The sequence below is a fragment of the Pan troglodytes genome, chromosome 6, assembly GCF_028858775.2.
Source record: "Pan troglodytes isolate AG18354 chromosome 6, NHGRI_mPanTro3-v2.0_pri, whole genome shotgun sequence".
In the NCBI taxonomy this organism is placed as follows: Eukaryota; Metazoa; Chordata; class Mammalia; order Primates; family Hominidae; genus Pan; species Pan troglodytes.
In genome coordinates this window covers 40924558-40947657 of record NC_072404.2, presented here as the reverse complement: position 1 = coordinate 40947657, position 23100 = coordinate 40924558, and the positions used below count along the sequence as shown (strand labels likewise).

The following is a 23100-nucleotide window of genomic DNA, read 5'->3' as shown; positions in this document are numbered from 1 at the left end:
TTCTAGCGATTGTATTAACACAATTTATTACAGTCTGTTGCTGCTGTCATTTTACTGTATGTTTTAATCATCAAACTTATTTTAAACTCAAGTTTTACACATATTTTATAAACTCAGGAAGAAAGTGAAAGCCTGTTTTATTTTATCCATGTTTTTTATTTCTTCCTCTTTGATGTCCCAACATTCCTTCTTTTATCATTTCATTTCGGTTTAGGGGATTTTCTTTAGCTACACTTTTAGAATAGATGTCTGTTGTAAAAGTTCTGCTGGCTGCATTTTTTTTTTTTTATACTTTAAGTTTTAGGGTACATGTGCACATTGTGCATTTTTTGTTTAATTTTTAAATTTTTTTAAAAATTTTTTTAGTTTTTCTTAACTCAGAGAATGCAGTTTCTTTTCATTACTGAAGGATATTTTTGCTGGAGATAGGATTCTGGGTCGATAGTTCCTTTCTTTCAGCATTCGGCAAGTGTTGTGCCATTTTGTTCTGGCCCTCCATAGTTTCTAATGAGAAATCTGCTGTTAGTTGAATTCTTTTTCTCCTTTAGGTAAGGTTTTGTTTCTCTCTTGTTGGTTTCAGTATTTTTTTAAATTTAGTCTTCAAAAGTGTATCAAAGTATAATGTTCAAAGTTCAAATGTTTTCTAAAGTATGTTGTGTTTTAGTGTGGATTTGTTTAGATTTTTTCTGTTTGAGATTTGCTCAGCTCCTTGAATATTTAGGTTTATATCTTTTGCCATATATGGGAAGTCCAGTCATTATTTCTTTTTCTTTCTTTTTTTGTTTATTTATGTATGTATTTATTTATTTATTTTGAGACAGGATCTCACTCTGTCGCCCAGGCTGGAGTGCAGTGGTGAAATCTCAGCTCACTGCAACCTCTGACTCCTGGAATCAAGGGATCTGCCCACCTCAGCCTCCTGAGATGTGCAACCACCATACCTGGCTAATTTTTCTGAATTTTTTGTAGACATGGGGTTTTACTATGTTGCTCAGGCTGGTCTCGAACTCCTGGGCTCAAGCAATCTGCCTGCCCTGGCCACCCAAACTGCTGGGATTACAGGCATGAACCACCGGGACCAGCCTCAGTAATTATTTCCTTGAATTCTTTTTCAGCCCTGCCTCTTTCCCGTCTCCTTCCAAGACTCCAGTGACATGAATGTAGGATCCTTTGTTAAAGTTCCACAGGTCCCTAGGGCTGTTTTGTTTGTTTATTCTGTTAGCATCTGATTTTTCTCTTTTGCTCAGATTGAGTAATTTCTATTTTTCTGTATTCTAGTTTACTGGTTATTTTCTTCTATCTCTGCCATTCTCCTCTTCTGCCATCCATTAAGGTTTTTTATTTTGATTATTTTATTTTTGAGTTCTGAAAATTTTGACTTTTCTTTATGTGTTCTATTTTTCTGCTGACACTTTTTCTTCTTCCAACTTCTATTTTAGGTTCATGGGATACATGTGTGGGTTTGCTGTATAGGTAAATTGCATGCAGTGGGGGTTTGGTGTATGGAGTATTTTGGCACCCAGGTAATAAGCATAGTACTCAATACGCAGTTATTCAATCTTCACCCTCCTCATACCCTTTACCCTCAAGTAGGCCCCAGTGTCTGTTGTTCCCTTCTTTGTGTCCATGTGTACTCAGTGTTTAGCTTCGCTTATAAGTGAGAACACAACAGTATTTAGTTTTCCGTTCCTGCATTAATTCACTTAGCATACTGGCCTCTAACTCCTTCCATGTTGCTGCAAAGGACATTATCTTGTTCTTTATAATGGCTGCGTAATATTCATGGGGTATATGTACCACCACATTTTCTTTATCCGTTCCACTATTGATGGCATTTAGGTTGATTCCATGTCTTTGCTATTTGCTATTGTGAATAGTGCTGCAGTGAACATACATGTGCATGTGTCTTTATGGTAGGCTAATTTATATTCCTTTGGGTATATACCTAGTAATGGGGTTGCTGGGTCAAATGGTAGTTCAGTTTTAAGTTCTCTGAGAAATTTCCAAACTGCTTTCCACAGTGTTTGAACTAGTTTACGTTCCCACCAGCAGTGTATAAGCATCCCCTTTTCTCCACAACCTCACCAGCATCTGTTATTTTTTGACTTTTTAATAATAGCCATTCCGATTGGGTTAGTGTGGTTTTGATTTGCATTTCTGTAATGATTAGTGATGTTGAACACTTTTTCATATGATTGATGGCCACATAAATATCTAATTTTGAGAAATTTATGTTTATGTCCTTCACCCACCTTTTTTTTTCATGTTTTAAAAAAGTGACATTGTATTATTACTATCCACAGGTGGGGCCTGCATGATGTGGTAGGTATGCTGGGCTCAGGGGACATGTGGGCTGTGAGGAGGAGATGATGACAGAAAGGCTGGAAGGAAAGGGGGTGGGTTTGAAGGCCAGGCCCAAGGGGTCCTCAGGTCCACTTCTGGGAAGGGACAGCCTTGAGGAAGGAGTCATGGCAAGCCACAGCTAGGCCACCAATCAGATTAAGAAATTTTGGGAAATCTAACTGCCCATCACTGCTGACATCCAGTTTCTTCATGCGGTCAAGGACACCGGGGTCCTTCTGGTTCTTTGTAAAGGCAGCCAGCTCTGTATTCATGAAGCTTAGGAACTCCGTCTTGGAGAGATTGCAGTTGTAACCATCCTTTCCAGCATACTTCTGGAAAACAGCAATCAGAGACTGAATGCACCGCGCAGTCTCTGTAGGGCCGGAGATTTTTGCCATGTTGGAGCTGAGCAAGGCATGGGAGGCTGTGACTGGGAGTGGCACGGAGTACCCATTTTTTAATGGGGTTTTTTTTTTACTTTCGATTTGTTCCTTATGGATTCTGGATATTAGACCTTTGTCAGATGAACAGTTTGCAAATATTTTCTCCCTTTTTGTAGGTTGTCTGTTTACTCTCTTGGTAGTTTCTTTTGCTATGCAGAAGCTCTTTAATTTAATTAGGTTGCATTTGTCAATCTTTGTTTTGTTACAATTGCTTTTGGCATCTTCGTCATGAAATTTTTGCCAGGGTCTATGTCCAGAATGGTATTTTCTATGTTTTCTTCTAGGGTTTTCATTGTTTTAGGTTTTACGTTTCAGTCTTTAATTCATCTTGAGTTGATTTTTGTGTATGGGGAAAAGAAAGGTGAAGTTTCAGTCTTCTGCATATGGCTAGCCAGTTATCCCAGCATCATTTATTGAATAAGAAGTCCTTTTTCCTATTGACTTGTGTTATCAGGTTTGTTGAAAATCAGATGGTTCTAGGTGTGTGACTTTATTTCTGGGCTCTCTATTCTGTTCCATTGGTCTATGTGTGTGTTTTTGTGCTAGCACCATGCTGTTTTGGTTATTGTAGCCTTGAAATATAGCTTGAAGTTGGGTAGTATGATGCCTCTGGCTTTGTCCTTTTTGCTTAGGATTGCTTTGGCTATTTGAACTATTTTTTGGTTTCATATGTGTTTTGTTTTATTTACTTATTTATTTATTTTAACCTTATTTACGTTGAAGGAGTATCCATACAAGTTTTAGAATAGTTTTTCTAATTATGTGAAAGATGTCATTGGTAGTTTGATAGGAATAGCATTGAATCTGTAAATTGCTTTTGGTAATATGGTGATTTTAACAATATTGAATCTTCCTATTCATGAGCATAGAATGTTTTTCCATTTGTTTTTATTGCCTCTGATTTCTTTCAGCAGTGTTTTGTAATTCTCATTGTAGAGATTTTTCTCCTCTCTAATTAGCTGTATTCCTAGGTATTCTTTTATAAGTTTTTTATTACTTTTTTGTGGCTATTGTGAATGAGATTGCATTCTTGATTTGGCTCCCAGCTTGGACATTGTTGGTGCATAGAAATACTACTGACTTTGGTACATTGATTTTACATCCGGAAAGTTTGCTGAAGTTTTAAAAAGACACATCTAGGAGCTTTTAGTCAGAGACTGTGGGGCTTTCTAGGTATAAAATTATATTGTTTACAAAAAAGATAGTGTGAATTCCTGTCTTCCTATGTGGATTTATTTTCTTTCTTTCTTTTGCCTGATTGCTCTGGCTGGGACCTCCAGTACTATGTTGAATAGGAATGGGGAGAATAAACATCCTTTTGTTGTTCCAGTTCTCAAGGCAAATGCTTCTAGCTTTTGCCTGTTCAGTATGGTGTTGGCTATGGGTTTTTCATAGATGGCTCTTATAATTTTGAGGTATGTTCCTTCAATGCCTACTTTGTTGAAGGCTTTTAAAATGAAAGGATGTTGAATTTTATCAAAAGCCTTTTCTGCATCTATTTAGATAATCATGTGGGGTTTTTTTTAGTTCTTTTATGTGATCAATCATATTTATTGATTTGCCTGTGTTGAACCACCCTTGCATCCTAGGAATAAAGCCTACTTGATTGTGGTGGATTAGCTTTTTGATGTGCTGATGGATTCAGTATGCTAGTATTTTGTTGAGGATTTTGCATCTATGTTCATCAGAGATATTGGCCTGAAGTTTTCTTTTTTACATTGTGGCTTTGCCACATTTTGGCATCAGAATGATGTTAGCCTTATAGAATGAGTAAGGGAGGAATCCCTCAAGTTTTTGGAATAGTTTCAGTATGATTGGTATCCGCTCTCCTTATATGTCTGGTAGAATTTGGCTGTGAAGTCATCTGTTCCAGGGCTTCTTCTGGCTGGTAGGCTTTTTATTGGTGATTCAGTCTTGGAACTTGTTATTGGTCTATTCAGGGTTTTCATTTCTTCTTGGTTAAATCTTTGGAGGTTATATATTTCCAGGAATTTAGCCATTTCTTCTAGGTTTTCCAGTTTGTGTCCATAGAGTTGTTCGTAATAGTCTCTCAGAGTTTTTTGCTTTTCTACAGGGTCAATGGTAATATCTCTTTTGTCATTTCTGATTGTGTTTATTTGGGTCTTCTCTCTCTTTTTCTTTATTAGTCTAGCTGGTGGTCTATTAAATTTATTCTTTCAAAGAACCAACTTGTGGTTTTGTTGATCTTTTGTATGGTGTTTTGTGTCTCAATTTCATTCAGTTCATCTCTGATTTGGTTATTTCTTGTCTTCTGCTAGATTTTGGGTTGTTTTGCTCTTATTTTTCTGGTTCCTCTAGGTGTGATGTTAGGTTGTTAATTTGAGATCTTTCTAACTTTTTGAAGTGGGCATTTAGCTCTATAAATTTGCCTCTTAACACTGCTTTAGCTGTGTTCCAGCGATCCTGGTATGTTGTATCTTTATTTTCATTAGTTTCAAAGAATTTCTTGATTTCTACCTTAATTTCTTTGTTGACTCAAAAAGTCATTCAGGAGCAGGTTGTTTAAATTCCATGTAATTATGTGTTTTGAGAGATGTTCTTAGTATTGATTTCTGTTTTTTTGCTGAGACTATCTATTTCTCTGGTAAACTTTTCAATTTTTCCCTTTGTTTTAAGCATGCTTATTAGAGTATATTTATGATTGTTGCTTTAAAATCCTTGATAATGCTAATATTTCTTTCATCTCAGTATTGGAATCCATTTATTTCTCATTCAGTTTGAGATCTTTCTGGTTCCTGATGAGTGATTTTCACTTGAAACCTAGACATTTTGAGTATTATGTTATGAGACTGGATTTTATTTAAACCTGCTATTTTAATGAGATACCTCTGGTATCACTCAAGCAAAGGAAGGGGAAAAGGGGGAAGGCACCATCTTGTTGCTTTCAGGATCACCTGAGGTCAGGAGTTTGAGACCAGCCTGGCCAACATGGTGAAACCCTGTCTCTACTAAATATACAAAAATTAGCCAGGCATGGTAGTGGGCACTTGTAATCCCAGCCACTTGGGAGGCTGAGGCGGGAGAATTGGCTTGAACCCAGGAGGAAGAGGTTGCAGTGAGCCAAGATCATGCCACTGCACTCCAGCCTGAGTGAAAAGAGTGAGACTCCATCCCCAGAAAAAAAAAAAGCCCAGGGAAGGTGGAAGTCTAGCTTCCCCACTTGGCCTTTGTTTATATGGTAGGGGTAGAGCCACATTTTTTTTACTTTTGACTTTTTGGGTATTTTTTGTATATTTGTCTTAGTCTGTTTTGTGCTGTTTGAACAAAGTATCTGAGACTAGGTAATTTATAAAGAATAGAAATTTATATCTCACAATTATGGAGTCTAAGAATTCTGGAGTCCAAGGAAGTCCAAGATCAAGGCGCCAGCAGATTTGGTGTCTGGTGAAGGCTGCTCTCCGCTTCCAAGATGGTGCCTTGATCTTGCATCTTCTGAAGGAGAGGAACACTGTGTCCTCACATGGTAGACAGTAGGAGAGTAAGACAGCTTTAATCTCACTCATGAGGGGGGAGTCTTCATGGCCTAATCACCTCTTGCAGGTCCCATCTGTTAATACTATCACACTGGCCATTAAGTTTCAATACCCGAATTTTGGATGGGACACATTCAAACTATAGCAGTGCCCATTGGCATTTCTGGATTGCCAGCCTCTTTAACTCCAAATCTGAGAAAATGAGGCACAAAGAGAGCCCACGGAACTCATAACCATATGAGTTATGGTACATTTCTAAATGTACATTTCTGCTTCTGGGCTCTACTCTATTGCAGTTATCTATTTGTCTATTGCTATGCCAATATCATAGTGTCTTTTTACATTAGCTTTATAATACAGCAACAATTGATAGTGCAAATCCTCCTTTTTCAAGAATACCTTGGCTGTATTTGGCCCTTTGCATTTCTGAATAACTTTTAAATCAGCTCATCAAAGTCAACAAAAAATATGTTGGAATTTTGACTGGTAGAACATTGAATCTATAAAGCTTTTTAATATCAAAACATGCGGTGTTTGGTTTTTTGTCCTTGTGATAGTTTGCCGAGAATGATGGTTTCCAGCTTCATCCATGTCCCTACAAAGGACATGAACTCATCCTTTTTTATGGCTGCATAGTATTCCATGGTATATATTATTATTATTATTATTATTATGAAGAGAATGTATTTACCTCAATTATCTCTTTGTTTTTATCTTTTTTAAGGTAATCATAGCCGCCTGGTATCGCACATTCATAGGAATAATGAATTTATTTGGACTAGAAACTAAGACCTGCTGGAATGTCGCCAGAATAGAACCTCTTAATGAGTTCAAAGCTGTGAAGGCATGTTTCCTCCAAAAATGCTGTCATTTGTAAACATTCATAAACATTTAATAATATTATGATTCACTTTTAAGAATTATTGTAAAATTCTGTTGTTGATTTAAAAAACATTAGAACTGACTCACCTCAATGAGTATTTTACATTTTAAAGTAGTTTTCTGAGAAGGCTGTGTACTTAAAAATTTGAGTATAAATTTTGGAATTTGAGTATTAACGTATCCCATTGTAAGGCAATCTTGACTATAAGTTAGTCTTCTATTTCAGAATGAGAAGATACAGAAAGATGTTTTTTGGGGTAGCTTCAATATATAAATTTTGAGGATACATTAAATAGTCAAATATCTATTTGTAATAGCTAATGTATAAATTTAATTATGCATACATATTTAAAAATTGGATATGCCATAATAGATTGATTTAGAAATATTACTTTTTTATATATGCTCATAGTCCATGAGTAGTATTAATAAAACTCTTCCTATTTATCTTCTACATTGGTTTCTTTGTCAAAGAACCGCTTTTGGAATCATCTGACAGCTTTCCAGGATACATAGTGGTCACTTCCATTTAAGATGTTTGCATTTCAGTACTTTTACAATTCAAGTATGGTGCTGTCCCTTGAGACTCCCGTTCAGAGCCACTTGTATCTATTTTCGTAACACTAACACTGTTGTTTTTTCTTTATTTCTTCAAATTCTTAACAACATGACTTACTATATTTTATGAATAAATTTTTAGACTTGTTTGTAACAACATTCAACTCTTGGGACATAAACTAAATCTATTTTCCTTACATTTTTTACTGATTCCCTCAGTAAAATAGAATTGATGAGGATGTTTGAGGGACAATTATACTTTTTTGTGTACAATGTAAAGGATTGGAGAAAATGTCTCATAAAATGAAAGACTTTGCAATGATTCAATCAGCTAGAAGGTGTGACCCTGTCTGAGTGGTGAAAATGATCACCTAAGTATGGTATTAGTTACATTCCCAATAAGTGATAGGTTAGTGTTTGGCACTTTGGACACAGAGATGAACCAGCTAGACGTGGGGCCTTATCCTCATAGAGTTTATGCTGTAAGGGGGCTGTTAGCAGTTACAATTGTGATGGATATTACAAATAAGAAAATAAGGTTACCGACACTAGGAGTAAGACAGGATAAGTATTTTAAGAATAGGGAATAATGTATTCAAATATGCTGAAGCAAGAGAGAACTGAAAGAAGGCTAGAAATCCTAGAAGCGATGGAGAAGAAAAATGATGTGAAATGGTGCTGGGAATATAAGCAAGGATCAGATCATGAAAGGGGTGCACTGGTGAAGGATTTTATACTTTATCCATTGAAGAATTTTAACAGAGTTCCATTTTAAAACATTATTTAGTCAATGGTATGGAAAAAATATTAGTAAAGGAACAAAAGTAGGTTAAGGGAGGCCAGGTAGGAGACAATTATATTCTCAGCAAGTGATTGCAGGAAAGATAATCTGGAAATGCCTGGGTGTGAGAGAGATTTTGGAAGCAGAATGGACAAGACTTGGTAATTGTTTGGTAAGAGAGGAGAAGGTGAATGAAGAATCATGTGAAACACAGTTTGGTTTCTAGCTTAAGTAACTGAGCTCCTTTGAGTGATAGGAAACATTTGAACAGCAGCAGGTTTGTATTGTTATGTTTCATTGTGTATTCATGAATTTGAGGTACTTGAGAGACCTCAGAGTGGGGACATCAAGTGGCTATCTGGGTATAAGAATAAGGAGAAAGTTCTGGATTAAATGTAGAGTTGGAGTCATCTGTATATAGATCATTGGAGCCACGGATGTAGAAGAATTTCCTTATGGAGAATATGCAGATGGAGAAATGAAGGGGGGATATGACAGAGCCTAAGGTGTTCCAATATTAAAGAGTGGTACGTACATAAAACAAGAGAAGTTACTAGAACTGACTGAAAGGAGTGATCAGAGAGGCAGGGGGAATCAGAAGGCCAGCTTTCAGACCTTGGCTCCAGCCAGTTAAAGTGAAATAACCTTTGACAAGTTGAATATCTTATGTTCTGTTTTCTCAACCATAAGAAAAGTATTTTTATACCAGCTAATATCATAACTTGTTCGGAGAAAAATGTGGGATGATTGTTAAGTACATATTGCCCCCCCCACACACACACACATGATCTTCTATATGGAATATACTAAGATTCTAGCTATACATAATAATGGATCAAATGACTGGATCATTTCATATAGACTAAAGCTGTACCCTAAAGTCAAAACCATATCTTAACTCTTCCTAGAACCTAGCAAAAGATAAAAATAATGTAATGGATTTTCTTTTGTATTCATTAAGTGGTTCTACAGACAGTTCCAGACACTGAACACTAGCAGCATCACCTAAATAAATGTGAATCCCCAACAAATCATTACAGTATAATAGTAATTCATTAGAGGAAAGTATAAATGCAATTATAAAAAGTATAAAGTATAAGTGTAACTATATAATTGCTCATTAGGGTGAGCTTACATATGTGTATGTGTATATATACACACACATATATATACACACACATATATGTGTCTGCAAGCACACACACACACAAACTGTTATAAGGGTAAAGAATTAAACACAGCGGCAATCTGGAAAGCAAATGCTTTCAGCAAATTCATGAGCTCTTGATTGCAAAGCACTGAGATAATTATGCCCAATTGCTTTCGAGTCATATATTCATTAAACACTGATTATCTGTATCTTTTCAAAGGATTGGGAGATCCTGCTTGCTTTTATGTTGGTGTAATCTTTATTTTAAATGGACTAATGATGGGATTGTTCTTCATGTATGGAGCATACCTGAGGTAAGACTACTACTGAATTAAGGGACCTTTCAGTGGGCTTTTACAGACTGGCTGATATTCGTTGATTAAATGAAAAGGAAAATTAATGAGATTGATTCATATCAGGAAAGTTTGTGGATTTACTTGATTTTTCAGAAGCTTAACCAATATCATGTAACCAGAAACTGGAGATGTCACTAAAATTCTATCTCAAAGTCGTCCCTTTTATTCTGTTGTTTAAACAGATTTCCTAACAAAGGCTTTAATGGAATATCTCCTAGTTCATGTGTAAAATTAATAAAACATTGGAGGAGATCTTTGGTTAGCAGTAGTAGCAGCTTATTTCTAATTGTATTCTCTAAGGATGAAATTAAGAAAGCAGTAGGAAAAACTGTGAATCACATGTGGCAGGCACTTACATCTGCTAGCATGTCTATCTTGATAAGAGTACCACGATGAAGCAGCAGTGAGACCGGTCTCAGGTGATAAGTTGAAATTAATCTCAATGGTCATGTGTTTTGCCCCCACACTTAATTGCTCCCTGAGATAGCCATATCAGCTAGTTTTTGCCAATGAAAACTAAGTTGAAGTCAGTTTTGGTTACATCTAATAAAGTATCTGCCTTTCTCACAAAAGGACAGACTTAGCTGCCCCTTCTCTGTTTCTTCCTGCTTTTATTACACTAGGATGTCATGCCCAGAACTGTAGCAGTCATCTTGTGACCATAAGGGAAAGGTCATAAAAATAGCAGATATATCTGGCCTACCATCCTTCTGCTGCTGAACCAATGCCAACAGATACTTATCTTTCATTTTCTTGTTGGATGATATAGTAAACAACATCCATATTGTGTAAGCCACTTTTGTTAGGTTTTCTGTTTCTTTCAGTGGAGCATATTCCTAGCTGAATCATCAGATTTCTTTACAATGTTATTCTTATCGTGCAAAACATTTAAAATTAAAATTAAAATTAATTGATAGCTTTACTCTTTCAACAAATATTTATTGAGTTTTCATGGGGCTTATGTCAATATAGAGATTAGTAAATATACACACTCTTTGTTTTAGGAAGTTTTCAGCATAAAAAAAGACTAGCATAGAATCAATGAAAACTAGTGACATAGTCAGTATTGTGCCAGGGATACTATCCAGCATGGTACATAAAAAGAAAAGTAGTAATAAGTATAAGGATTGGAAAACTTGAAAAAAAAGAAATGTGTTCTTAAAAGTAGATTACATCATGTATCTAGAAAAATTTTAAAAGTTTATGGATACAGTATTTGCAATAATAAGAAAATTTACAATGTTACTAGATGTAAGCATTAATATTAAAATTCAAAATTATAAATTTTATACTTTAGCATCAAATAGAAAATGAAATTTTGAAAGGATGCTATTTAGAATAGCATTAAAAGCACGATATTCCTCAGAATAAACCCAACAAAAGATACATATGACAGCTATGGGAAAATGATTAAAACATTCCTGAGATATGTCTAGGAAAATCTAAGTGGAGAGATATTCCACATTCATTGATTGAAGACTCGATATTAAAAAGCTTTATAGATTCAGTGCTCTACCAGTCAAAATTCCAACATATTTTTTGTTGACTTTGATGAGCTGATTTAAAAGTTATTCAGAAATGCAAAGGGCGAAATACCGTCAAGGTATTCTTGAAAAAGGAGGATTTGCACTATCAATTGTTGCTGTATTATAAAGCTAATGTAAAAAGACACTATGATATTGGCATAGCAATAGACAAATAGATAACTGCAATAGAGTAGAGCCCAGAAGCAGAAATGTACATTTAAAGGCATTTGATATATGGAAGAGCGGGTATTGCAGATTGGTGAGTAAGGACAGGCATTTTAATAAATAGTGCTGAAATAATTGGGAGATCATATGGAACAAGGAGAAATTGGAACTATATAAGTAATAAATCCAAGTTGGATTAAACACTCAAATATGAAAGACAAATTTATAAAGTGTTCAGCATATAATATAGAAAAAGTCACTTAGAATAAGAAATGATTTCATAAACAAGATACAAAAATCCAGTCATGAAGAAAAACTGATAAATTTGATGAAAGGAACTTCAGTTCCTCAAAAGAACTGTAGGATAAAAAATAAACCGCAAAGTGAGTGAAGATATTTACAAAGTGTATACCCCACCTACTATCCAGAAATTTCATTCATTAATTTGATAAATATTTATTGAAAGACTGTTGTGACCAGGAGCACTGTTCTAGGTGCTTGGAATACAGGACAGAAATCTCTGTCCTTGTGAAGTTTATATTAGAGTGGGAAGATAAGGAAGAAAGACAACCTGATAGAAAAATGGACAAATTGTTTATGAACTGATATTTCCCAGAAGAACACCAAATGGTCAATAAACATATGTAAAGTTGACCACCATCATTAGTCATAAAGAAAATACAAATTCAACCACAGTGAAATACCAGCTCACATCTAATAGATTGATAAAGGAGCTTTCATCCACCACAGGTGGACATATAAATTGGTACAACTATTTTGGTAAACAGTGTACATTATCTGATAACGTTCAAGATATAGATACCTTGTAACTCAGTAATTCTAATTTAAAGTATATATTCCCAAAAAAGTGTTGCACATGTGTACTGGGACGTACATGCAATAATATAGTAGCATTATTTGCAATAGCTTCAAACTGGAAACAACCCAAATATCCATTAACAGAGAAATGAATACATTTTGGTTTATTAACATGGTGGAACAGTATACAATAATGAGAATGAATGAACTATGCAGCTACACACAACATGGTGGAATCTTACAAATATAATTTTGAATGAATGAATCCAGGTACGAAATTAAAAAAAATACTCCATACTTCCATTTGTATGTTGTTTAAAAACAGATTAAAGTAAATCATAGTTTGATATGTATATAGGAATGGTTATGTTGATAATCTCAAAAATCAGGTCAGTAGCTGATTCTTATCTTGGAGGCTGGCAAGTGGAGACTCAGTATAATAATTTCTCTATTTCAGTTAATTATGTGGTGACTACATGGACGTTCCTTTTACAATAGTTCTATAAGCTAGAAATGTTATGCACTTTTCTATATGCCGTGTAGAAAAATATAAGCTCATTAAAGTACTTTGAGGGAAAAGGATTGCTTTGAGATTGTTTGGGCAGGTTTAAAAATGTTCTATTTTTTAAAAAAAAGTTCTGTTTTGGGGCTGGGAGCAGTGGCTCACTCCTATAATCCCAGCACTTTGGGAGGCCAAGGCGGGCGGATCATGAGGTCAGGAGATCGAGACCAACCTGTCTAACAAGGTGAAACCCTGTCTCTACTAAAAATACAAAAAAATACACACAAAAAAATTAGCCGAGCGTGGTGGAGGGCGCCTGTAGTCCCAGCTACTCGCGAGGCTGAGGCAGGAGAATGGCGTGAACCCGGAAGGTGGAGCTTGCAGTGAGCCGACATCGCGCCACTGCACTCCAGCCTGGGCGACAGAGCGAGACTCAGTCTCAAAACTAAAAATAAAAAAATGAATAAATGAATAAATAAGTTCTGTTTTTGAAAATGGTTTGTATTTCTTATCTTTTTTGTTTTTTCATATGGAAAATGTTACACAACAATGACTAAAACTTTAAAAATCAGTATATTTCATTAGGAGGGCTACCGAAGAGGTGCTAGTCTCTCTAAATTGGTTATGTAGTCCTGGAATATAAAATACAATATTAGACTCTATCTAGGCTTTAAGAAGGATATACAGAGTCAACCAATATTGACTGAAGAGGTGTCATCAAAACTGTGAGGAGATTGGAAACTGGCATTTGAGGAACAAAAGAAATAGAAATTTGGGGAAAACTTTTGTATTTGTTACCATGGCTACCCTCCCCACTGACACTAACTGGGAAGGTAGATATGCTACTTCTGTTCTTTTGGTGGCTAACCATAAAATTTTAACATACAGATATGATTTGTTCAAGTATAAAATACATTGATATCTTTCCCCTTCTTCCAATCAAACAAGGAATCTTGGAATGCTTTTCTTCAAAACATCCTCTCGTATCTTTTTTTTAATTATTATTATACTTTAAGTTCTAGGATACATGTGCACAACGTGCACGTTTGTTACATATGTATACTTGTGCCATGTTGGTGTGCTGCACCCAATAACTCGTTATTAACATTAGGTATATCTCCTAATGCTATCCCTCCTCCCTCCCCCCACCCCATGACAGGCCCCGGTGTGTGATGTTCCCCAAACTGTGTCCAAGTGTTCTCCTTGTTCAATTCCCACCTATGAGTGAGAACATGCGGTGTTTGGTTTTCTGTCCTTGCGACAGTTTGCTCAGAATGATGGTTTCCAGCTTCATCCATGTCCCTACAAAGGATGTGAACTCATCATTTTTTATGGCTGCATAGTATTCCATGGTGTATATGTGCCACATTTTCTTAATCCAGTCTATCATTGATGGACATTTGGGTTGGTTTCAAGTCTTTGCTATTGTGAATAGTGCCACAATAAACATGTCTGCATGCGTCTTTATAGCAGCATGATTTATAATCCTTTTGGTATATACCCAGTAATGGGATGGCTGGGTCAAATGGTATTTCTAGTTCTAGATCTTTGAGGAATTGCCACACTGTCTTCCACAGTGGTTGAACTAGTTTACAGTCCCACCAACAGTGTAAAAGTGTTCCTATTTCTCCACATCCTCTCCAGCACCTGTTGTTTCCTGACTTTTTAATGATCGCCATTCTAACTGGTGTGAGATGGTATCTCATTGTGGTTTTGATTTGCAGTTCTCTGATGGCCAGTGATGATGAGCATTTTTTCATGTGTCTGTTGGCTGCATAAATGTCTTCTTTTAAGAAGTGTCTGTTCATATCCTTTGTCCACTTTTTGATGGGGTTGTTTGATTTTTTTCTTATAAATTTGTTTAAGTTCTTTGCAGATTCTGGATATTAGCCCTTTGTCAGATGGGTAGATAGTAAAAATTTTCTCCCATTCTGTAGGTTGCCTGTTCACTCTGATGGTAGTTTCTTTTGCTGTGCAGAAGCTCTTTAGTTTAATTAGATCCCATTTGTCAATTTTGGCTTTTGTTGCCATTGCTTTTGGTGTTTTAGTCATGAAGTCCTTGCCCATGCCTATGTCCTGAATGGTATTGCCTAGTTTTTCTTCTAGGGTTTTTGTGGTTTTAGGTCTAACATATAAGTCTTTAATCAATCTTGAATTAATTTTTGTAAAAGGTGTAAGGAAGGGCTCCAGTGTCAGCTTTCTACATATGGCTAGCCAGTTTTCCCAGCACCATTTATTAAATAGGGAATCGTTTCCCCATTGCTTGTTTTTGTCAGGTTTGTCAAAGATCAGATGGTTGTAGATATGCAGCATTATTTCTGAGGGCTCTGTTCTGTTCCATGGGTCTATATCTCAGTTTTGGTACCAGTACCATGCTGTTTTGGTTACTGTAGCCTTGTAGTGTAGTTTGAAGTCAGGTAGCGTGATGCCTCCAGCTTTGTTCTTTTGGCTTAGGATTGTCTTGGCAATGCGGGCTCTTCTTTTGGTTCCATATGAACTTTTAAGTAGTTTTTTCCAATTCTGTGAAGAAAGTCATTGGTAGCTTGATGGGGATGGCATTGAATATATAAATTACCTTGAGCAGTATGGCCATTTTCACGATATTGATCCTTCCTACCCATGGGCGTGGAATTTCTTCCATTTGTTTGTATCCTCTTTTATTTCATTGAGCAGTGGTTTGTAGTTCTCCTTGAGGAGGTCCTTCACATCCTTTGTAAGTTGGATTCCTAGGTATTTTATTCTCTTTGAAGCAATTGTGAATGGGAGTTCACTCATGATTTGGCTCTCTGTTTGTCTGTTATTGGTGTATAAGAATGCTTGTGATTTTTGCACATTGATTTTGTATCCTGAGATTTTGCTGAAGTTGCCTATCAGCTTAAGGAGATTTTGGGCTGAGATGATGGGTGTTTCTAGATATACAATCATGTCATCTGCAAACAGGAACAATTTGACTTCCTCTTTTCCTAATTGAATACCTTTTATTTCCTTCTCCTGCCTGATTGCCCTGGCCAGAACATTCAACACTATGTTGTATAGGAGTGGTGAGAGAGAGCATCCCTGTCTTGTGCCAGTTTTCAAAGGGAATGCTTCCAGTTTTTGCCCATTCAGTATGATATTGGCTGTGGGTTTGTCATAGATAGTTATTATTTTGAGATATGTCCCATCAATACCTAATTTATTGAGAGTTTTTAGCATGAGGGATTGTTGAATTTTGTCAAAGGCCTTTTCTGCATCTATTGAGATAATCATATGGTTTTTGATGTTGGTTCTGTTTATATGCTGGATTATGTTTATTGATTTGCGTATATTGAACCAGCCTTGCATCCCAGGGATGAAGCCCACTTGATCATGGTGGATAAGCTTTTAGATGTGCTGCTGGATTCGGTTTGCCAGTATTTTATTGAGGATTTTTGCATCAATGTTCATCAGGGATATTGGTCTAAAATTCTCTTTTTTTGTTGTGTCTCTGCCAGACTTTGGTATCAGGATGATGCTGGCCTCATAAAATGAGTTAGGGAGGATTCTCTCTTTTTCTGTTGATTGGAATAGTTTCAGAAGGAATGCTACCAGCTCCTCCTTTTACCTCTGGTAGAATTGGGCTATGAATCTGTCTAGTCCTGGACTTTTTTTGGTTGGTAGGCTATTAATTATTGCCTCAATTTCAGAGCGTGTTATTGGTCTATTCAGAGATTCAACTTCTTCCTGGTTTAGTCTTGGGAGAGTGTATATTTCCAGGAATTTATCCATTCTAGATTTTCTAGTTTATTTGCATAGAGGTGTTTATGGTATTCTCTGATGGTAGTTTGTATTTCTGAGGGATCGGTGGTGATATCCCCTTTATCATTTTTTATTGCATCTATTTGATTCTTTTCTCTTTTCTTCTTTATTATCTTGCTAGCGGTCTATCAATTTTGTTGATCTTTCCAAAAAACCAGCTCCTGGATTCATTGATTTTTTGAAGGGTTTTTTGTGTCTCTATCTCCTTCAGTTCTGCTCTGATCTTAGTTATTTCTTGCTTTCTGCTAGCTTTTGAATGTGTTTGCTCTTGCTTCTCTAGTTCTTTTAATTGTGATGTTAGGGTGTCAATTTTAGATCTGTCCTGCTTTCTCTTGTGGGCATTTAGTGCTATAAATTTCCCTCTACACACTGCTTTGAATGTGTCCCAGAGATTCTAGTATGTTGTGTCTTTGTTCTCATTTGTTTCAAAGAACATCTTTATTTCTGCCTTCATTTCGTTATGTACCCAGTAGTCATTCAGGAGCAGGTTATTCAGTTTCCATTTAGTTGAGCGGTTTTGAGTTAGTTTATCAATCCTGAGTTCTAGTTTGATCGCGCTGCCGTCTGAGAGTCAGTTTGTTATAATTTCTGTTCTTTTACATTTGCTGAGGAGTGCTTTACTTCCAACTATATGGTCAATTTTGGAATAAGTGTGGTGTGGTGCTGAGAAGAATGTATATTCTGTTGATTTGGGATCGAGAGTTCTATAGATGTCTATTAGGTCCGCTTGGTGCAGAGCTGAGTTCAATTCCTGGATATCCTTGTTAACTTTCTGTCTCGTTGATCTGTCTAATGTTGACAGTGGGGTGTTAAAGTCTCCCATTATTATTGTGTGGGAGTCTAAGTCTCTTTGTAGGTCACTCAGGACTTGCTTTATGAATCTGGGTGCTCCTGTATTGGGTGCATATATATTTAGGATAGTTAGCTCTTCTTGTTGAATTGATCCCTTTACCATTATGTAATTACCTTCTTTGTCTCTTTTGATCTTTGTTGGTTTAAAGTCTGTTTTATCAGAGACTAGGATTGCAACCACTGCCTTTTTTTGTTTTCCATTTGCTTGGTAGATCTTCCTCCATCCCTTTATTTTGAGCCTATGTGTGTCTCTGCGTGTGAGGTGGGTTTCCTGAATACAGCACACTGATGGGTCTTGACTCTTTATCCAATTTGCCAGTGTGTGTCTTTTAATTGGAGCATTTAGCCCATTTACATTTAAGGTTAATATTGTTATGTGTGAATTCGATCCTGTCATTATGATGTTAGCTGGTTATTTTGCTCGTTAGTTGATGCAGTTTCTTCCTAGCCTTGATGGTCTTTACAATTTGGCATGTTTTTGCAGTGGTTGGTACTGGTTGTTCCTTTCCATATTTAGTGCTTCCTTCAGGAGCTCTTTTAGGGCAGGCCTAGTGGTGACAAAATCTCTCAGCATTTGCTTGTCTGTAAAGTATTTTATTTCTCCTTCACTTATGAAGCTTAGTTTGTCTGGATATGAAATTCTGGGTTGAAAATTCTTTCCTTTAAGAATGTTGAATATTCTTTCCTTTAAGAATGTTGAATATTGGCCCCCACTCTCTTCTGGCTTGTAGAGTTTCTGCCAAGAGATCAGCTATTAGTCTGATGGGCTTCCCTTTGTGGGTAACCTGACCTTTCTCTCTGGCTGCCCTTAACAATTTTTCCTGCATTTCCATTTTGGTGAATCTGACAATTATGTGTCTTGGAGTTGCTCTTCTCAAGGAGTATCTTTGTGGCGTTCTCTGTATTTCCTGAATTTGAATGTTGGCCTGCCTTGCTAGACTGGGGAAGTTCTCCTGGATAGTATCCTGCAGAGTGTTTTCCAACTTGGTTCCATTCTCCCCGTCAGTTTCAGGTACACCAATCAGACGTAGATTTGGTCTTTTCACGTAGTCCCATATTTCTTGGAGGCTTTGTTCGTTTCTTTTTATTCTTTTTTCTCTAAACTTCTCTTGTCGCTTCATTTCATTCATTTGATCATCCGTCACTGATACCCTTTCTTCCAGTTGATCGAATTGGCTACTGAGGCTTGTGCATTCGTCATGTAGTTCTCATGCCTTGGTTTTCAGCTCCATCAGGTCCTTTAAGGACTTCTCTGCATTGGTTATTCTAGTTAGCCATTCGTCTAATTGTTTTTCAAGGTTTTTAACTTCTTTGCCATGTGTTCAAACTTCCTCCTTTAGCTCGGAGTAGTTTGATCATCTGAAGCCTTCTTCTCTCAACTCCTCAAAGTCATTCTCCATCCAGCTTTGTTCCATTGCTGGTGAGGAGCTGTGTTCCTTTGGAGGAGGAGAGGCACTCTGATTTTTAGAGTTTCCAGTTTTTCTGCTCTGTTTTTTCCCCATCTTTGTGGTTTTATCTACCTTTGGTCTTTGATGATGGTGACGTACAGATGGAGTTTTGGTGTGGATGTCCTTTCTGTTTGTTAGTTTTCCTTCTAACTGTCAGGACCCTCAGCTGCAGGTCTGTTGGAGTTTGCTGGAGGTCCACTCCAGACCCTGTTTGCATGGGTATCAGCAGTGGATGCTGCAGAACAGTGGATATTGGTGAACAGCAAATGTTGCTGCCTGATCATTCCTCTGGAAGTTTTGTTTCAGAGGAGCACCCGGCTGTGTGAGGTGTCAGTCTGCCCCTACTGGGGGTGCCTCCCAGTTATGCTACTCTGAGGTCAGGGACCCACTTGGGGAGGCAGTCTGTCTGTTCTCAGATCTCTAGCTGCGTGCTGGGAGAACCACTACTCTTCAAAGCTGTCAGACAGGGACATTTAAGTCTGCAGAGGATTCTGCTGCCTTTTGTTTGGCAATGTCCTGCCCCCAGAGGTGGAGTCTACAGAGGCAGGCAGTCCTCCTTGAGCTGCGGTGGGCTCCACCCAGTTCGTGCTTCCTGGCTGCTTTGTTTACCTACTCAAGCCTTGGCAATGGCAGGTGCCCCTCCCCCATCCTCACTGCCACCTTGCAGTTTGATCTCAGACTGCTGTGCTAGCAATGAGGGAGGCTCTGTGGGCATAGGACCCTCCGAGCCAGGTGCGGGATATAATCTCCTGGTGTGCTGTTTGCTAAGACCGTTGGAAAAGTGCAGTATTAGGGTGGGAGTGACCCAATTTTCCAGGTGCCTTCTGTCACCCCTTTCTTTGATTAGGAAAGGGAATTCCCTGACCCCTTGCGCTTCCTGGGTGAGGGAATGCCTTGCCCTGCTTCGGCTCACGCTTGGTGCACTGCACTCACTGTCCTGCACCCACTTTCCGACAATCCCCAGTGAGATGAACACAGTACCTCAGTTGGAAATGCAGAAATCACCCGTCTTCTGCGTTGCTCATGCTGGGAGCTGTAGACTGGAGCTGTTCCTATTCAGCCATCTTGGCTCCACCCCCCACCAACTCATCTTACTTTGATTTATCCACATTTCCCCAGTTACTCAATGTACAATTGGTCCTTGCTGCTCACCCATTCTTTCTTTCAATTTCTTCCTCTTTGAAGTTCATCCTTTGTATTTTCTCTGTGAAACTTTATTAAATGGTAAATCATTTCCCATGAGCTTTCCTCTGCTGTTTTCTTCCTTTCTTTCTTCATTAATTCAACCAATATTTATTAATCTTCCAAGTGTGAAGCTGGGGATATAGTAATGAACAAGACAGATAAAGAACCTGTCCCTGTCCTCATGGTGCTTAGAATGTGTTAGACTAGGGAAGTGGTGTATGGAGGGAAGATAAATGGAAGCATAGAAACACTACACAGATGTGGGATTGAGTATCTGCATTCTCATACACAGACATGATCACAAAAAGGCAATTTAAGAAATGGTTTTTGGCCAGGTGCGGTGGCTCATGCCTGTAATCCCAGCACTTTGGGAGGCTGAGGTGGCCGGATCACTTGAAGTCAGGAGTTTGAGACCAGCCTGGCCAACATGGCGAAACACCGTCTCTACTAAAAAATACAAAAATCAGCCAGGTGTGGTGGCATGTGCCTGTAATCCCAGCTACTCGGGAGGCTGAGGCAGAAGAATCGGCTTGAACCAGGGAGGCGGAGGTTGCAGTGAGCCGAGATCGCGCCACTGCACTCCAGCCTGGGTGACAGAGCGAGAGTCTGTCTCAAAACAAAACAAAACAAAACAACAACAACAACAACAACAAAGGTTTTTATCTTTCATCTGAATTTTGTATTCTGCATTATTGCTTCTCTGGGACTCAAGTAAAGAATATTTGCAGTCGTTTAGACAGTTCTAAGTTAATGCTACATGAAACTGTTAGAATCTTGTCTTCATCTCTCAGTCCCTTAAATCCAATTTCAAAAGATAAAATTTGCTTTTATTCAGAGTATTCAAAGGATGTGATCTAGACTCTAAAGTGCTAGCCTGTTTCTTAAAAATGATTTTATGTGGCCGGGCGCGTTGGCTCACACCTGTAATCTCAGCACTTTGGGAGGCCGAGGCGGGTGGATCACGAGGTCAAGAGTTCGAGACTAGCTTAGCCAACATGGTGAAACCCTGTCTCGGCTAAAAGTAAAAAAATTAGCCGGGCGTGGCAGCATGCGCTTATAATCCGAGCTACTCAGGAGCCTGAGGCAGGAGAATCGTTGGAACCCAGGAGGCGGAGGTTGCTGTGAGCCGAGATTTCGCCACTGCATTCCAGCCTGGGCAACAGAGCAAGACCCCGTCTCAAAAAAAAAAATTATGTTCACACCTTATGTATTTTATTTAGAAAGTATTTTAGCTATAATAAATTATAAAATTGAGATTAATTTATACATACACTTTTTAGAATTGTACATTCAGAATTTAAACTTCAACCACATGGGTATGGTTTAGTACTATTATGTTTTAAATATAGAAAACTGTGATTTTAAATTCTGAGTTAATTTTGTGAAAAATTCACTGTATTTTACATGAATTTTGATTGTATACTCTATTTTTTTTTTTTAACAGTGGGACTCAACTGGGAGGTCTTATTACAGTACTGTGCTTCTTTTTCAACCATGGAGAGGTTTGTTTTCTAGAAAGCAATTTTTAAGAAATAGAAGAGGCTGTAGAGGAACAAGGAAATATACTCATCAAAACAATATTTAATTGTATACTACTTATGACTTCACAATATTTTAAAGACCCTCGTGTTATAAGTTGATATTTTAATCATGTTGATTGAAATGTTTAAATAGCTAGAATTTCAAACATGAAATCTCTTGCCTTAATTTTAGTAAATATGTACATATACATATATTCTGTAGAGAAAAGGAAATATTGTACTTGTTGAGTTGAATCATATTATGCACATTATCTGATTTATTCCCACTAAACTTTTTTTGTGGGTGGTGGTAGCCTCACCATACAAGTTATGAAATTTAAATTTAGAGAAAGTTAAGTTACTTATCCACATTCCACATTTACTACATGATGAAACTGGATTTCCCGTTCTATGTCTGTCTGCCTCTAAAACCTCACATATATATTAATTTATATTTTATAAATTATAAAATTATAGTTATATTTTATAAAAACTTATATATTATATATATAACATATATATTCAACTTTTTTATTGTGGTCAGAATAAGTAATATATGATCTGCCCTCTTAACAGATTTTTAAGTGTACAATATAGTATTAACACAAAGTTGTATAGCAGATCTCCAGAACTTATTCATCTTGCCTAACTGAAACTTTGTACACATTGCACTCCCCTTAACAACAATGAAAGAGGCCTCAGGCCTGACAGCAGGGACACAGTTAAGACACTGCCACCTGCTCCCTCACTGCTTTCTGTTACATCATGCTGTCTGTTCAGTAATGCAAAATGCTGAATTCAAAATAGACATTAACTTACTAATTCAGCCCAATGAAACATAGTCCACCTAAAAAAGAGCTCATAGAAGCTTATTTCAAATACGATGGATTCATTCAACAAATTATTGAGTACATAGCATGTCCATGCTCTGCTAGATGCTGAGGATATGGCAATGAAAAAGAGAGAGATTCTGACTACTAGCTCTTGGGAGCAAAACATTTAATATGTTATGACACAGGTTACATAGGGTAGAAGTACTTTTTTTTTTTTCAAGATGGAGTCTTGCTCTGTCACCCAGGCTGGAGTGCAGTGGCGCTATCTCAGCTCACTGCAACCTCTGTCTCCCAGGTTCAAGCAATTCTCCTGCCTCAGCCTCCTGAGTAGCTGGTATTACAGGCATGTGCCACCATGCTCAGCTAAATTTTTGTATTTTTAGTAGAGATGGAGTTTCACCATGTTGGCCAGGCTGGTCTCGAACTCCTGACCTCATGATCCACCCACCTTGGCCTCCCAAAGTAC

The 23100-nt window shown here is 37.4% G+C and overlaps 2 protein-coding genes across 2 annotated transcripts in view; one reads left to right on the top strand and one right to left on the bottom strand.

The window, feature by feature from the left end:
• Positions 1 to 23100, top strand: part of LOC452039 (probable C-mannosyltransferase DPY19L2) — a 106246-nt gene that overhangs the window by 14175 nt on the left and 68971 nt on the right. Inside the window, 4 exon segments of the mRNA XM_054687461.2 lie at positions 7005 to 7118; positions 8052 to 8058; positions 9872 to 9965; positions 21726 to 21783. Of these exon segments, the coding sequence (XP_054543436.1) occupies positions 7005 to 7118; positions 8052 to 8058; positions 9872 to 9965; positions 21726 to 21783 (273 nt within the window).
• LOC129144544 (protein S100-A11-like) lies at positions 295 to 2802 on the bottom strand. The gene has a single exon (XM_054687460.2). The coding sequence runs from the start codon at positions 2739 to 2741 to the stop codon at positions 2427 to 2429; it is 315 nt and encodes a 104-aa protein (XP_054543435.1). The 5' UTR covers positions 2742 to 2802; the 3' UTR covers positions 295 to 2426.